Source organism: Filicampus tigris, chromosome 12 (genome assembly GCF_054856515.1).
Source record: "Filicampus tigris isolate MCC_2025a chromosome 12, RoL_Ftig_1.0, whole genome shotgun sequence".
Classification (NCBI taxonomy): Eukaryota; Metazoa; Chordata; class Actinopteri; order Syngnathiformes; family Syngnathidae; genus Filicampus; species Filicampus tigris.
The window spans coordinates 3,588,591-3,606,763 of record NC_141228.1 but is presented as its reverse complement, the minus strand read 5'-3'; the positions used below and the strand labels follow the sequence as shown (position 1 = coordinate 3,606,763).

At 40.9% G+C, this 18,173-nt stretch overlaps 1 protein-coding gene across 5 annotated transcripts in view; it reads right to left on the bottom strand.

Annotated features, from left to right (window-relative positions):
- Positions 1 to 18,173, bottom strand: part of acsbg2 (acyl-CoA synthetase bubblegum family member 2) — a 27,874-nt gene extending 9,701 nt beyond the window's left edge. The window contains exons 1-8 of one of the 5 annotated variants that reach the window (XM_086046925.1): positions 18,119 to 18,173; positions 7,099 to 7,171; positions 6,885 to 7,017; positions 4,551 to 4,663; positions 3,452 to 3,759; positions 1,609 to 1,697; positions 406 to 607; positions 179 to 328 (exon numbers count right to left, since the gene is read on the bottom strand). In XM_086046925.1, the coding sequence (XP_085903051.1) occupies positions 179 to 328; positions 406 to 607; positions 1,609 to 1,697; positions 3,452 to 3,759; positions 4,551 to 4,663; positions 6,885 to 6,994 (972 nt within the window). In that variant the 5' untranslated portion in view covers positions 6,995 to 7,017; positions 7,099 to 7,171; positions 18,119 to 18,173. Of the gene's footprint in view, positions 1 to 178; positions 329 to 405; positions 608 to 1,608; positions 1,698 to 3,451; positions 3,760 to 4,550; positions 4,664 to 6,884; positions 7,018 to 7,098; positions 7,172 to 9,961; positions 10,159 to 17,747; positions 18,021 to 18,118 lie in introns of those variants that run through there. The other 4 variants (XM_086046923.1, XM_086046922.1, XM_086046926.1 and 1 more) reach the window with 4 other exon arrangements.

Sequence of the window (18,173 nt, the reverse complement as noted above, 5' to 3'; positions counted from 1 at the left end):
TAAATAAATGGAAAAATATACAGGTAGGTATTCCATGTGATCGGTATCGGTGTCATAAAACCTGATGGAACATCCCTACTTTGTACAAATGATGTCGTACGTAAAGAGCCTGGAGTGATCAGCTCTTAAAGTTTGGTAAACAGAGTCAGCACCAGGCACGTGTGAATCAGGCGCTTACGTTGTCATGGCTGAGCATGACTCCTTTGGGCTGGCCGGTGGTTCCTGAGGTGTAGATGAGCGTGCAGCATTGATTTGGCTTCTGGCTGGCGATGACCTCATCGAGCGCAACATTGGGAACGTCACGTCCCAGCTCCATAAACGTAGCCCACTGCATATGAAGAGACAATACTCAAAGTACTGCTGCTTCTACACACACAACACTGTCATTCATCTTTGTTTACTTACACTGTACAGATTTGGTCTCTTCTCTTTCAGTGAACCCTTGTACTGGACAATGGCTTTCAAGTGTGGCAAATTGTCTTGCACCTGAAGGATCTTCTGCAGCTGCTTGTGGTTCTCCACCACAATGATATTGGCCTTGCAGTTGTCGGCCACATACTGGCATGCCTCTGGGGAGTTGGTTGTGTAGATGCCCACAGCGAAGCCACTGCAACACGCAAGGGTCAAACATTTACCTGTTGTTTATTCACAATTATGTGGAATCAGGGCCTGCAAGGTGAAAAAGCGCTTAGCACATCTGCCTCACAGTTGAAGAGTTCCCTTGCTCAGGCTCTCCTGTGTGAAGTGTGTGAGTAGACTGCTCAACTTGCCCAAAGTCATGTAGGATAGGATCCAGCTTACCCATTAGGGACTGTAAGGTACATTCAACTTCTGAATAAGCCTTCTGTGATACTTCGGTAGTGACCAATAGTGAATATGGCGTTTATAAATCAGCACAGTTGTCACAAAGTCAACCCAAACATATTTTTTCAAGAATATGTTCTATGCAGGCCCACTAGTTGAAACAAGGCATTCTGATAAGTATTGCGTTTGTGTAATAAAGTTTCTCTGGGGGCGGCCATTTTGTCACTTCAGTCGACTGAAAATGACATCACAACTAAGTCAGGGCTCAAGTAACGACCGATCACAGCTGACCTTTTTTCTGAAGCTGAGCCCTGATTGGTCGTTGCCGGAGCCCTGAGTAGTTGTGATGTCATTTTCAAGCGACAAAAATGACAAAATGGCCGCCCCTTGAGATGGCGAAAAACGGGTGGATTTTGCTGCTTAATTTATATTCCACAAATGCAATATTAATGCAACAGAATGCTGTGTTTCAACTCATGGGCCTGCTGGGAACATATTCTTGGAAAAAATGTGTTTGGGCTTTAACCAATCAATGAGTCATGATCCTATTTAGCTGCAGGCCTTTGGTTTCTCGATGACGGTGTGGAGCTCCTCGTGTTTCACCATAATACTATTAGAGGAAGTGTGGCTAAAATCACAAGTTTCTGTTCCGCCTTTGTGCTTGTGATCGTGTGAACACAAGGTTTTTATTAGTTAGGAGGATCACAGTCAAGACAGAGTTCTCACATAAGGATATTGATTAGTGAGTGAAGCTCTTCTCTATTAAGTTATAATGAGTGGCTGCAATGAAGATACACAACTCACCCTGCCAAAATGGCTCCAATGTCAGCGATGAACCACTCAACAGAGTTGAAACCCAGGATACCCACGCCATGGTAACGCTGCAACCCAAGCTGTGGAGAGACAAACATACAGAGTGGATAACGCACACTAGATTGACATATGCGGCCCTATTTTCGTTCGGGGCGCAAGTCCAACACATTGTGGGATGGAACGTAGTAGTGTTTTCTTTTCTGGCCAATCCTCGCGGCATCCCTCATTTGCATCATAATCAGGGTGGTGCGTAGTGCACGCGCTGAGTGTGAATATTTGTAAGATGATAATGATTCAAATTTGTTTAATGAATTGATTTCTACGATGATTCAGCAGGATTGTCCCACGCTGGTGTCATATTTATGAATGACATACCATGAGGTCGACCACACAGGCGCGCTGAATCGGTCTGTGCCTGTGCCTCGATTAAATACAACAAAATCGCATTAGACCACCTGTGTTGCAAAATAGACCACCTTTTACTGTGGCCCGTCTAAAATTTGGTCTACATTTTGTCAGCAAATTGTAAGATGCGCTGGGGCGCACAGCAGGAATGGCCAGTGAGGCGTAACCAAATTAACAAACACCATTGCCCGGCACAAAAATGATGCACCCGTTTTTACGCCGGGCGCATGGGTGCCAGTCTATCAAAATGGGACTCCTAGTGTTTAAATACACATGCTGTCCTCGGGCATTTGACTAAATTGTCTTGTGCAACCATGGGGGAAATTCACGATCAATTGCATTTATTTATTTATTTTTTTAATATTCACACACCGGACACGCGATCACGGTTGGAAGGCAATCTCCAATTGTCCACTTCACAGCGGCCTACTTTACATCATCCGCAAGTTGAGATCTTCTTACAGTTTCGTGAGAAGATACTTCGCGCGTGTCCACCTACAGCGAGTCTGTTTATGCTTCCGCCATGTAGATCGAATTTAAAGGAGATGAGGGAAATGAAAGAAGCTGCTTCCATTGGCCAGAAAATGGTGTTCAGTCCCACATTGGCGCAAGCACCCGCTTTTACCTGCACGCGTCGATGCAAATGCCAAAAGAAACAAAACTCCTCGTGTGTGCAGTTAGACGCGCTTTGCACTTAAGACTTGTGCTGGGCATGAAAATAGGGCCCATTGTCTTGTCTTATTGTGTTTGACCTGTCAAATACTGCAATGAAACCTGATACTTTTGAACTGCAACTGGCTTTTGAGTAACAACAAGCACATGAAATACCGCATCAGATGGACAAACGAAGCATTATGTTACTATGTGTGAAGTGTGCAACTTGTCCCGGAAGATCCATTGAGCTAAATGCCACATGACTTCAGTGCACCAAGGACAAGCACAGAAATATTTCTGTATAAGCACGTGTGACACTGTGTATACTATAAATCAAGAGCACACTGCGACTCGCAATAACTGCAAAGTGAGGCTTCTAAGTTGTGTGGCTTGCGGTTCAGTTAGACGTCTTCATGCTGCGTTCCGCTTTCCCAATCCAGCTTCTTCACGTTGAAAGTCCACTATCACGCGACAGTAAGAAGATGCTCGTTTCAAACAAGACTGAATAGTTGTGTGGTGTGTTTGAGACTAATGTGCAATGTCACACTGAATTCAGCAAAGAACGATTTGTATTAAACAAGTCAGGCAGAGACTGAAATATTCATCTAAAGATCAGATACATTTGAAGATTATCCACAGCATAACCAAGAAAACCCAACGTCCCACGCGCTGAAATGGCAAACCTCAGGAACTAACCGTTTTCTTCATTCATCACCAAAAGAGCTTTTTGTGCTCAATGACTAAGCAATATTTGTCAGCATCTCAGATTGCTTACTTTAAGGAAGCTCTTGGCTGCTGTGCGACAGGTCTCATAGTATTCGTTGTAGTTCAAGCTCTTCTTCAGCTCGCCTTCTTTCCAGCTCACAGCAGTATACTCGCCAAACTTCCTGACAGATGATGTAAAGAGCTGATGGACGGTCAAAGGGGTCTCCGCACCCAGGCCAGACTTCTCCATACGGAGCGTCACTTCGCCATTGGCTTGACTTGTCCACAACTTGGACTCTGCTGCTGCTGGTGCTGGTGGTGCTGCTGCTGCTGCTGCCGCTGCTGGCACTGGCAGAGTGTCTGGGCGCTGGGCATTTACTGGCAAAGAAATACCAAGAACTAAATATTATGCTGCTGCATGTTAAGGATAAGAGCTTAAAAAAAAAAAAAAAGACCACCAAGAAAATAGACAAGACTAATCTAAATTGCTTGGCAACAGCTTCTTAAAACATGTAAATGCTAATTTACTTCTATCCATCTTTTTTCACTCTAGAAGCGCTTTTGCTTTTGTCAGGAAAAAAAAGGTCAGTGATGAAATATAGCTTTCCTTCCTAGAACATCGATTAGAAACGGAACACCTCAATTCCATCGTGTGCTTCTCAATAAAACTGAATCACCTGGAAACAGGATGTACAATATTCACTGTTGCTGCAGGTCGCATTTGCACATTCGAAGTAACTGATAGCAAATTTATGGCCTAAAACAGCTGCTCATCGGTGGATGGAAAAGTGCGAACAGCCAAATTAATTTTTAACCCTGCTGCCCTCAACGAATCCCCCTAGTAAATCTAATTTGTAACCTTACACTACAAATTGAAAAGATAATCCTATATGTGTCATAATGCTCTTCCCCTGCTCTCTGTACAAAGTCGGGAATGGGTGTCCAAATGGATGATTTGAAGGCAGGAGGCAATGTCACTTCCTCAGGAAATGAGATCAATTGCCTGCTGTACACCATAGTGGCTCCAACATGAAGCCATCACCCAGTTTTGAGTAGAGACTCTCTACTGTGACCATGAATCTGCCATACCGTTCACACAAACAGTCAAATGGTGGGGCAAAGCAAATGTAAACAGTGTTCTTATCAACACTGTGTGTGTTCCGTGTCACCTTTTTGTGTGTTCAAGGTGTGTTCATTGGAGACCTCCAGGTTGCCGGTGACTGCATTGGGGGCAGCTGTCTCCTCTTCCCTTTCCACTGTGAGTTCTTCCTCTGAGGACTCACTGAGGCAAAGGAGCAGGAAAAACACGTTATCGACGAGGAGGGTGACATCCCGAGCTGAAGTGCCACATTCTTGAGGAAAACCAGAGGCAGAAACCTGATCCTTGCACAGAAACGCACAATTTGGACTCAATAGCAAAAGCACGACTGTCCTCATTGACTCCGGCCCTTTACCATTTTTTATTCTTTTCCTGGTTACTACGACACTAATCATTTATCCAGCATACTTCTTGATAAAATTTGGATTAAAAAGTTTCAGTTAAACAGGATATGGCCCGAATTTTTCAAACTTGGGATGCTGTATAAAACGTAAAACAGAATATTGCAAATGGCAAGTGCTTTTTATCCTATATTCAATGTTAAAAAAGAACAACATAATTAAATTAATGGTTAAACCGATAACTGAATTGCAACTATTCACTCTTGATGCCTGCAACACATGTACAAACAAAACTCCGTTGTCATGTTTATTTACAGTATTTTCCGGACTATACGTCGCGCCGGAGTAAGTCGCAACTTTAATTAGTAAAGTTAATAAAAAGTTAATATATAAAAAAAAAAAATTTTTTTTTAAATCCCCCTCAAAAAAAAACCAAAAATGGGTCGCGACCGTAGATACCGCATGTAACGTTAATTCTTCGCCACCATTAGTGGCATGCTCCTGTGGACAGGTCCAGCGCCAAACTGGTTTGAAAAAAAAAAAAAAAAAAAAAAAAGCGTTGTCCTACTACACGCTGTCGTCCGCACTCCCGGAAGTCATTTCGTTCGTGGCTGCTTGAATGCTAAGCGCTAAGCTAGCTTGCCCTGAAGCTGCGCGGTCTTTATTTATACTACCTGTATATGTAAGTCCGTGCAAAGCAGCAACGAGCTGCATGCTGCGCATCATCTCCTCCAATGTGACAAATAAACAACCCCACCAACAAGTAGTGTTTTCACCGCGAACGAGGGGTCGCTAAGTGTGCTAATCGCTAACGTGAAATGCAGAGTCAAGAATAGCGAAATTCGTGCTTAGGTGTACAGCAGACTTATTGAAGCCTGACTAGAACCGCGTAAGGGTGGAGATCCAGCAGTTGTGAACAGAAATGCTGTATTACAATCAACACGTATTTAGACAAAAAAATAAGGCAAGGGCTACATTAGCAATTTAGCACACGTTCTAACACTGGCCGGAACTCGCCAACGGCTTAAATAACCCAATCACAAATATTCTTGTTATGATTTTTACACTCACCATTACTGTTAGGACCAAAAGGCTCAAATAATACCATGATATGTATTTCAAGCCATACCGCTAAGCCCCCAGTGTCTGTTTGAAGCAGTAAAGTCTCTAGCAAAAATATGGGGAAAATATTGACTTATGTACAAAGAACATGTACATTAGCACAAAATGTAAAACATTTTGGGGTTAAAAAATGATTTTTCTACACACAATTGCACATAAATGCATATTTATACTTGACAGCAAGTAGTACAGTAATCCTTGAACCATTTTTAAAAACTTGAAAAAGGACCACCTCCCTCACAAAACCTCTTTAATGTCCTTGCATTATTGGAGTACAGTAATAGCTTTTAATGGCATAATGGCATTTTGTGTCATGTTTGTAAATGTTACTGTACATTTTGACTATTGCACTGAAGCTTTTATTTCAAGAAAATCGCAAAATAAATCAAAATCGCAATATCAGTCAGAAAAATCGCAATACAATGTTTTCCTAAAAATCGTTCGGCCCTATATTCAACTTAACAAGACACCCTCTCATTACCCCAACCGCTGCACGGCTGACAAGGTCCGTCGGTAGTGATGGAAAGCCCACCTCTGATGTATAACCAAACTGATTTAAGACAAATTTTGAAATATCTTATCAATGAACAACAAATATAACCGACAAATCTTGTTTTGATGACAAAACTGTCTACGTTAGTATCTACTATTGAAGGCCTTATGAAAGGATGCTTGCTTATACATTGAGCACTTCAAGCAGATCTGCTTATTACCTATAGTACAGCATGGATCTTATTCATTTTCAAATGACTATAGTAAAAATATCCATCATAGCACTTAAAGGAAGGTTCAAATTAGAGTGACCCTAAATTGTTCATCATTTTGTGATTGCAGTGTTCTCCAGATTTGGCTCAAAGCTCAAAACTCATGTCATCAATGTTTTATATGATGATAATATATGGTTGGGTGCGTGTGTGTGTGTGTACGTGTGTTATACATACTTGGCCATCTCCAAAACATGATCAATGGGTGCTGAATTGTTGCCTGAACCACAGGTAGACTGGGTGAAGGCAACAGAGTGAGGCTGCTGAATCACATCAGCCTCAGACATGGCACTGGGCTCACACACAGTCACTGCAACGAGAACGAGGCACAGGAAGTAAACAACAAATGCTGCCCAAATGTCACTTACATGAAAACAAAGCTGAAACTAACGTTGGCTGAGTGAAGTGCAAATATCTATCCGATAACATCTCTCCTGTGACCCAAGTAGAGCTTGACATCCTGTCTGATAAGAATAAAATTATACAATTGTTATTTTTTGGTATGAATTCACTGTAATAAAGCCTCTTAAACATTTGAAGACATATTGTTGAAACCTTGCCCCCCTCCTCTAATTACATGACATGTAACTGTAGGACAAACAAGACTCGCACCTGGGTGTTTTCAGCATCAGACCACCGTTTTTTATAGCCAAGGTTATTCTGACATCTCTGTCACAGAGTTCACTGTCAAACCTTGCATAATGGGCCACTGATTCTGGATAAGGCAGTGGTGGGTAACACATCTGCCGCATGATCTTTCATGTTCTCCCTGCGTGTGGGTTTTCTCCAACTTCTTCCAACTTTATAAAAACATGCATGGGAGGAGAGAAGACTCTAAATTGGTTGTTGTTGTATGCGACCTGTGATTGACTGAATGAGTAGTAGACTGATGGATTCTGGATCATCACACCAATAGTTACAGAAAGTGTCATCATCAACACATACAATTGTATTTGTATCCTGTACAGGGTTCGCGGGAACCCATCCCAGCCAACTTCTGGTGAAAGGCGGACTACACCCTGAACTGGTCGCCAACTAGTCAGTGCACACACAAACACCATTACTGAGAGGAAACCGATTCCACACCGCACGCACACTGTCCGTCCGATATGTGACTTAAAATCCGTGACCAATCCGAACCGTGACTTGTGTTATCACTGTGGCAGTGCAGCCCCCAGCCCCTTGGTTTTTTTGATCATCAGCGACCTACAACAATTTCTTTGTCAACCAATATAGGTGGGTTTCTAAATTGTTCACCAACTACAAAATGCAATTTCCTCAGACGAATCCCCAGACACCATGCAAATCCTGTTCCTTGATTTGAGTTTGGCATTGGTATGACAGTTTAAATGATGAGCCCAACTCTTCAAAAGCAAACAAATGGTGCCATAGTCATTTACCACAGTGTTTGATTGACAATGGAGTCAGCGCGGTTGTCACCTGTGCCACTGATATCATACACAGTGTAAAGTGCAACATATGAAGACGTAGAATTAACTAATGGGGTGCAATTAGAAGAGGAAACACCTCACAAAAACTATATACTGTAGTTATTTTAGCTTCCAATGTTATCATGTAAACACAACATTCTTTTTTTTCTTCTGGCACACAAGGGGAACTTTTTGATTGATTCTGGTATCCAATATACAAACGCAAGCAAAACATTAATGCTCTACATTCAAATGATGCCATTTTCCATCGCCTCGAGCCCTCAACACAGGAAATAAATACTCGTTAAAAAGGCCTTTCAGCCCAGTGTTGTTGCCCAGGCACCTGCACTCTCTTTAGTAATTCATAACATTGGTCATCTGCTGACCTGTTGCCCAGTTATTATGACTGACCTGTCAGGACAGCTGTATTTACAGTATGTGATTCCTAGAGGTCAGCGAGCACCCAACAATAACATCACACGGCAATTCTACGTCGGTCATGCGACAGACAAGCAGTCGAGCCGGCTCCCCTTGTGCCCACTTTTGATGCGATATGAGTCAAGGGTTCTGATAACTGTTCACACGCATTGCAAAGCAAATGTAAAATGTGTATTTGTTTTCCAATGCGGACGTAGGATGGATGAGGCTGGATATTGTTCAGCAACATTTACAAGGGAAGCTTGCGTTGAGGCTGGAATTGTGGTTTTGTCATGACTCTCATCTTGGTGGATGTTTGTCGTGTGAAATGTCACAGTGGATCGATTCAAAGACTTTCAACTCTGCTTTCCTAAAAATAATCCGGTTATCATATAGACTTGACCTAAGCTACTTCCGATCATGCAAGTTTACTGGAAACATGTATTGGATGAAAAATGTGTCTCTTCTCAACAATCAAAAGCTGTCAAACTGACAGTGACATGATTCCAACAGCATTCGAGCAATCAAGAGCGGATTACAAAAGCAGAGCAGTCGTGCTTAGAAACAGCTGTTGTATACTCGCAACAGTTGGAGTAACATACTGAACAACACTAAATTCTTCTCGAGCTGTTCACAACCCAAGCTGACGTCCTCAAATCCAACACTGATGACATTACAGTAAAATTCAGCTGGGTTATTATCAAATAATCAACAATCAAGATTAAAACCACAGCTCTCCCTAGATATGTCTCTCTCCGGCCAAGTTTGCTACCAGATACTCTTGGCTGTACTTTGTTTGTTTTGTTGTCCTTTAAATTACCACGGAGAAGAAATAGGATTGTATTGATCAACCCTCAGAATTATGTACACCATTTACCAGCTGCTCATTCTTGAAAAGCACTCAGTTTATTTCCAGACAAGCCCCTCGGCATCCTCCCTTGGTTCATGGCCACACTACTACTTTTTATGTGTTGCCCATCTGTTCTACATAAGAGCTGATGGAGACATTTAAAACACCATCTCCTTGATGTCGTCGAAAGAGGGAGGCATTTGGGGTTACACCCTTGCTGCACTAGACCAGATCTCCACGTGTCATTGACAGAATGATCGCCCTCCTATTCAATCAAATTTTGTCAATCCTTACTACTGAATATTCAACAACAAATCTGCACACATTCTCATTCGGCAAAATAAAATGATCACATGTACAATTTAAAATGAAAATCAAGGAAATCCCACAGTGAAAAAAATCAGACCGAAAAAACCTCCACAAACACAACCTCAAAAAAAGTGTTTGTTGATTAAAAAAAAAACATGCAAGTAAAAGCTATGCTAGTAAATAAAGTAAAAGGATAAATCCATGCCATCTACATGGCATAACACTGCTCAATGAACTGAAATACTCACACTGCATTGCTCGAAACGGATTCTTGGCCTGGTTGAGACTTTGGTGTACAATGAAGCTCCTTCAACAGTATTCGGTTTGTGTGTAAAATATTCTAATCTTCTAGTGTGTCTACAACTACAACACAAACAGCCGATCATTTCATTTTCAACAGCCGATCATTTCATTTTCAAACAGTGGCCGGCTTGGTTGGTCCCTCCTCCAGAAAAAAAACCCCACCCTGCCAGGGCTGCCCGCTTCCTTCTACACACGCCCACACCTCCCCAATCCCAAAGCGATCTGATAGGATGAAATTGCTCACGCCACAAGACTCATCTTCCATATAAGGTCATGCAAGCCAAATGAATCAAGTGTGTTTGTGTGTGTGTGTGTTGCAAAGCGTCCACAACACCCCGCCTCGTGCTCTCCTCTCTCTCTCTACTCCAAAGAATGATACGATGAAACCCAGCCCCCTTGCAGATATTCGTGCACACGCGCAACACACGCACCGCAGTTTTAACAAGCTGCAGTCATGCTGGCTAAGTTTACTACAGGTCATATTATTTTAACATAGGACTGGGACTCTCATGTTCTACAACCCAAATCATTTACACTTTTTTGTTACAATTTCATTTCTTTATATTTTTTTAACTTGAAAAGTGCTATTTTCTTTTTACATGACATCATAAGCATTTATATCAATTAATTATTAATACCGGTATGCTAATTTAATGGTGACTAACATAACAAGATGCCTCTTGGTCAGATGAAAAGCTAATTACATTTTTTGTTTCTTTTGGATAAAACGATGCTTTTCATTGGCAGAGATGAAAACCAGTGCAGATGAAAACAACCATCTACATTTATTTCATGTCATATGACCTGTAAGTCTACATACACTAATACCGTTTTGGATTAAAGGAATTTAAGTCCCACATGAAAATGTGTTAAGTGTTAAATAAAAGCCAGTTTACCTGATAAGTTGTTTGAAGACAATATCCCAAATTCCTGTTTGTGAAGCGTTGAGATGTGTTGCTTTGGAAAACGTACGTAAAAACACAGGTCACTACGTTCGCAAAAGTGCAACGTAACTGCTACTATGTAAGAGCTTTGCCGACTAAATACCTCGTTAATTACAACAGCAACGCATCGACAAACAGGTTGTACTTTTGCCGTGCCAAAATAATGCTGACTTCATGGGAACGGATCAGTTGGGCATACTCTTAGTGTAGAGTGTATTAAAGCAGCATAGTAAAGCCAGCCTCTGGGCAAACTGGGTATTTGATTCCCTTATGTTCTTCAAGCCTAATAATGAAATATTTCATTGTTATGACACAATCCATCCTCACATATTGCACTGTTTACACACTCAAAAAAATATACCTGTCTAACATTGTTAAATTGTGGGCTTCAGCCTAGCTGATCATGTACTTCTAGTTCTTGTGGGATACTAGACACTTAAAACGAATACCACAGCTTGGTGAAGACAAACCAGATAAGTAAGCGCATTCTGGTTGGACACAAGATAGTACAGGAGTGTACATCATGGTAAGTGGTTTAAATATAACCATTTATGCACTGTAGCTGTACACCAAATACACTCAAAATAATAAGAAGTCAAGCCTCTCTCTTTTCACGATGCCTTACACTTAAAGCAACATTTATCTTATCTGAAACCGACAGATGCTAACTTGATGTGTGCCATCACGGCTTTCTGTAGCAAGATCAGTCTCAGCCAACTGCTTTGAGAGACGACACACAGCCACCACACCACAGCATCACCTGACAGCCGGATCGAGTGCGCGCATGTGCACGGGCGGCACTGCTGTTGGCTACAGCAGCTGCTGACGTGGAATATTCATCACAGAGGTTACTTTCAGTCATTGACATCCTTTCTCAGTCACCAGATGCTCCACTGGGCCTAGTTTCTATGGTGCACTGACTGTCAGACAGATCACAATATATTATTGTCTGGCAATATGAGATGTCTTAAATTTGATATTGTTGTTGGGTAGAGATAGCCCCATATGTTTTTTCAGGGCCAATACCTATATCGATTATTAGTAGTCAAGGAGGCCAATAACCCATTTTTGGAGCCGGTATTCATTTTCAGCAAAAAGTAAAAGTATTAGCATCAAAATCTGAAAAAAAACCTCTTAACTTTGTTGAAACGTCTTCAAGCATATGTTTATTGAACAATTTTTCCGATTTGCATAATGTTGATTTTTTTAAAGTATTATTGCCAATATACATCTTTGTTGTAAATTTCTAACAAAAAGGGTGCCCCCAGGGTCATCAGGATGTCTTCAAAAGTTATATGAAAACTTAAATAATAGCTCCATATGTTTTCTAAATAAAATAAATAGGTAAATAAAGTGCTTCAAAATTTCAAAATGACAAAAATGGAAAAAATTCACTTATCTTTATTTTCATTTCAAAGAAAAAAATGTACATGCACAATTCCTTTGCCTTCCTTTTTTAATCAAGTGATTTGTAAATCCTTTATTTTGAAGTGTAATGTTGTTAAGATGAATTAAGACATAATATTAAATTGTTTTGGAATGATATGTTGTGGTATGTTTTCAATTTAAACTATTAATACAGACAATTAAGAACATTTCTAGGGGGGCACCAATTCCTGTACTTGTGTTGTTTTGCTGTTCACAGCACGGCTGGATCCTTCCACCGTGCAAATATAGTGGAACCTCAAATTACGAATGCTCCTTTTAAAGTACAATTCGGTTTGCGTACAACATTTTCGGAGAAAAACGACCTTTATTTCCGTATTATTTTCGATATACGAACAGTCTTGGATGAGCGGATGGATCTGTTGTAATTCTCAGGCTGCGCAACCATTTTAGGATTTTAGAGGCATTTTAAGTGCTCACTCCATGTTTTGTACAAAATTCCACAAAGATGGTAAATGGACTGTCACTTGTATAGCGCTTTTCTATCAAAGCGCTTCACACTGTACCTCATCTACTTACTGATGACGCAGCATCAGGAGCGACTGGGGGTTCAGTATCTTGCTCAAGGATACTTCAAAATGGTCATAATGGCCGGGAATCGAACCAAAACCTCCGGGTTGGGAAACGACCACTCTACCACTGAGCCATGCCGCTCATGTTGGATGGTAGCCACTTGCCATGTTGCTACTACAAGAAACCTTTCGATTCAGCAACACTGTAAAATGTGAGCTAATGTATGCAAGCGACCGTCGTTCTTATCTTTTCGGCTTTTTCCCCTCAGGGGTCGCCACAGCGAATCAAGTGCACGCACAATTTGCATCATTGATTTGGCAAAGCATTTTACGCCGGATGCCCTTCCTTATGCAACCGCCCCATTATCAGGGCACACACACAGACACCATCACTGAGAGGTAATCGATCCCACGCTGCCCGCACACAACTCGGCCCATCAGTGACTCTTATCCAAGATACCGTAAATCAGTTTAAAAAAAAAACGGAACTACCAGAACACCCAGATAGTTTACATGAATCTATTAATTAGCAAAGAATGTTATGTATTGCGGCGGCATGGTGGTCGACTGGTTAGCTCATCAGCCTCACAGTTCAGAGGTCGTGGGTTCGATCCTGGCCCCGGCCTCCCTGTGTGGAGTTTGCATGTTCTCCCCGTGCCCGTGTGGGTTTTCTCGGGGTACTCCGGTTTCCTCCCACATTCCAAAAACATGCATGGTAAGTTGATTGGACTCTCTAAATTGCCCCTAGGTGTGATTGTGAGTGCGGATGTTTGTCTCTGTGTGCCCTGCGATTGGCTGGCAACCAATTCAGGGTGTCCCCCGCCTACTGCCCGAAGACAGCTGGGATAGGCTCCAGCACGCCCCGCGACCCTTGTGAGGATAAGCGGTATCGATAATGGATGGATGGATTATGTATTGCCCTGTAATAGCTTTGGTTTAAGATAACTGCAGACATAGTGTAGCTATCTGTTAGGGGTGTAACGGTACGCTAAATCACATTTCGGTTCGGTTCGTTTTTTTGGAAACTTCGGTTCGGTATATTTTCGGTACAAAAACAAATATTTTAAAAAAATATATATTTTTATTTTCAAAAGATGACAAGTAAACTGTACTTTTTTTTGAAAAAATAAATAAAAGCGAACCATTCTGGTGATATTCTAAGAAATTACACCAGAATAAAAAATACACTAACAATAAAGAGCTCTTAATTTTGTAAATTATTAAGATACTGAAATCTTTAAAGACTCAGCAGCAACAGCTGATGTAAGTATTCAAGTTAAAGCCAAGTTGTCATTACAGTACATATATACACTTTTTGTGATGAAAAAAATACATACAATAACAGTTCCAATTATTGCTAACTATATTAAAACTATTTTTATGATGAAAAAAATACAGTAACTTTAAAAAGTCTTTATGAAATTGTATACACTTTTTAGTCATTGAAATCTTTGAATGTTCAACAGCATATTGTAACGAATTGGGTTATCTGTGTTGTGGTTGGATTTGTGTGTTGCAGAGTTGTGATGTTTCCGAGGTTCATGAATGCATCGTACGGCAAGCGAGAGGAGCAGAGTAGAACGAAGAAGAGCGCGAGCAGTTGTACTTGGATTAATAAAAACGTGATGATTAAACTACGTCTGACGGCGTGTTCCTGGAAGACACTACAAAAGGGCTGTTCAATTTTGCCTAACAAGAAAATCCCGATTATTTTCTCTCAAATCCGATTTTACGATTACGATTTCTTTGTAAAATAAAAAAAATAATGAAAAATTAAGTATTTTGAATGTCTTTTATTTAAACTTATTTTTTCTTTCTTTGAACTCAAAATGCCAGTCAATTTAACTTAATACACACAGAACAATCCATTGGGATTAACAGCATTTTACTTACACAATAGATTTCAGATCTGTTCTTAATTAAACCAATAATGAAAGAAAAAAGTGCACATACCATCTGATACGAAATCATCAACATAAGAGAAGGTAGACAGTCAAGTCTTTAAACCAAACAGTCTGTCAGCAAGTCATTTTGCCAACCAGCCAGTGACTAGCCTTTCACATTTCTCCCTGGTCTTACTTAAACATAAATCAATCATTAGTGCAAAACTGTCACTCAACTGTCAAGCTTAAAGCCGATGTCAACGTAAACATATTTTTTTCAAGAATATGTTCTATGCAAGCCCATTAGTTGAAACTGGGCATTCTGATAAACATTGCGTTTGTGGAATAAGTGTTAATCCACTCATTTTCAGCCATCTCTGGGGGTGGCCATTTTGTCTTCTGTCGACTGAAAATGACATCACAACTGCTCACAAGGACCAATTACGGCTCAGATTCAGAGAACAGGTCAGCTGTGATTGGTTGTTGTGAGCAGTTGTGATGTCATTTTCAGTCGACAAAAGACAAAATGGCTAAAAACGAGTGCATTTTACTGCTTAATTTATATTCCACAAACACAAAATTAATCAGAATGCCGTGTTTCAACTAGTGGGCCTGGTGGGAACATATTCTTGAAAAAAATATGTTTGGGTTACTTCCGCTTTAAGTAGCCTACGTATGCACCGGCTGGCCAGAGGTCCGTTGTAGAGGAGAAAAAAAGGGACCTTTCAGACATTGAGTTACTTGCTCGCGGGTTTTTTTGTACATGCGGGGCGCACACACTACACTACAGATGTACATTTGCCCGATTTATTAACTAAACGCTCACTTGCCTGAGCATGGATGGTGTTGTAGTGCCGGTATACGCGCTCGTGGGAGGAAGCGGAAATGCAGAGGAAACTACGGTGGCTTAGATACACCAAAAATAAAAAAATCGAACGTGCCGATTTGAACGTTATTAACATCGTTTGATCCAGAAAATTCGGTTTCGGTTCAAAATCGCTTAGTCGAACAGCCCTACGCTACAATATGGTAAATCTCGCTATTTAAGTTTGAAGTCTTTGCTCCCTCGTCTAAGAAACATTCACAGTCGGATGATGCCGTACATGTTACGTGCTACCTGCCGCCAATCTCATGTAGCAATGTCGGCACACAACTTTAGGACCTAACCACGTACCTTTCCCCATCTACGATTTTAACAGGACAGCCAGAATGTTCCCAACCAGGAGACCGCAGTCTACAGGTGGACCTTCGAGCTCTGGCTCTTTTCTGGCTCTCACTGTTGTGCCTCCACTCTCCTCTCCTGCATGCAACAGTCAATAACGCTCATGCGTAAGCTCGCGCTAATAAGTGGACCGAACGCAAGTGGACTGAACCGAACATGCCATCCCGAAACGTATTAATACACACACGTGTACCATTACACCCCTACTATCTGTGTATCTGCAGCTGACTGGCTGTTGGCGGTGGTTACTCAACAAGCCACACTCATTTTGAGAAGCGATGGATTAGCTTGTTTTCTGTGTTTCACCGCTTTCGCGTTATTCACTTTACCACTATGCGCCACTACTGATTATGCAAAACGCATGTCTTATTTTTTATCACAACTTTGACATTTTTCAAAAGAGCAAGTGCATGCGTTATAATGCATAACATTTCCCAAATTTACAGTTGAACCACCCACCCACCCAGAAAATTCTAGATGAGCCCCCACATCAGGCCTTTAGTTCATGTCATCATCTACCACACCGCTTATCGTGTACAGGGTGGTGGGGCGGTACTGCAGCCTATCCCAGACGACTATTGGCAAAAGGTGGACTACACTCAGAACTGGTCACCAGCCAGTCGCAGGGCACATATACACCATCACTGAGCGGGAACCGATCCCACGATGCCCGCACACAACTCAGGCGGGTGTACCACTCCACCATCAGCGCCATAAGTTCATCTTTGTTATATACTTTTCTTTGCTTCTGCCAACTTTGATGTAAAGGCCACATATTTTGAACCCGCTAGGTCCATTGATGTAACACTGACCCGCCGTGATGGCTCATATTTTCGGTTGCTTCCAATGCTAATTTCCTGAATTTGATAAACTACAAATGCCTCTTAACTGCGCTACACTTATTCTTTAGTATGTATTTGAACAACCTATAGGGAATTTGTTCATTCTCGATTCTTAATTTATATTTTTGCATACATGTTTTGAGTGCCAATTTAAACCTTACTGCGATCTGCAAACTCTCTTTGGCTCTTGAACATTATTTTGGAAGCCTTGGCTTTCTATTTTGGAAGCCTTGGCTTTCTATTATTTTTAAGTTAATCATTATTATGTATTGTCTGTTTCTGTCTTTAGCAAGCTTTCCAATGATACCCATCTTTTGAAAAAACACATTTATTTCAATTAAACAAAAAAGGTCACACCTAAAATCTCGACGACTACTGTCTTTGCATTAAGACGGCCAAAATTGGTACGCATTTAAACCGGTTTTTAAGTGTTCTTTTGAGACAATAATAATTTGTCTTGTCTATGGTATTTACATCATTAGAATCGTCTGTCATATTTTATCTAATAATGCTGTTCTCATCTAAATCAATTAATCTTTAACATTTTACACACATACCTACATAATGTCAGCTATAGTTTTCTTTCAAAGTGAAATTACATAGTAAGCTAATGTATGCTAGCTGTTAGCTAAAAACTAAATTTACCATAGGGCCCTGCTGCAATAGTTTACGTTTAATGTGAAAAGTGGCAAGCAATATATCAATCATTTCGTAATGGTAGACGTAGCTCTAAATTTATCTTTTTTCATCGTGAAAGTTCCCCTACACAGAAGAAATGCAGTTCGTTTTACACAACAATCATTAACTTAACTGCATCCTGACGCTAAAATAAAATGTTAAAGACGCTTATTATGAAAACCTAAAATGACAGTCAGGACTTACCCCATCTTTGTTCTTTTTTAACTGTCTGTGTAAAGCAACAAAGGGCTTGGTGTTGCGTTCCATCATGGACACTTGAAAGATCTAATTGTAATGCCTCTTTTGAACCCGGCTATCAACATGATAATGCTCGCAAAATTACTTGTGTAAATTACTTATGTAAAACATTGATTCGGGGATTTTGGCACTGTTTAAATTGGGTATTATATTAAAGTCCTACTCATAGACTACTACCCATTGTCTATTCGTCAGGTATTGCCGTTTTTTTTGTTTGTTTGTTTTTGGATGGCTTTACTGACGCAGGCGCAAAAGCAATGGAATACAAAATGCAGTCACAATTCAATGCAATGCAACAGACAAATAAAACATTTTACCTTGAAGTTTAAAGCCCAGAGGACGTAAGAAGCTTTTGCTGTCCTCACGTTTGGT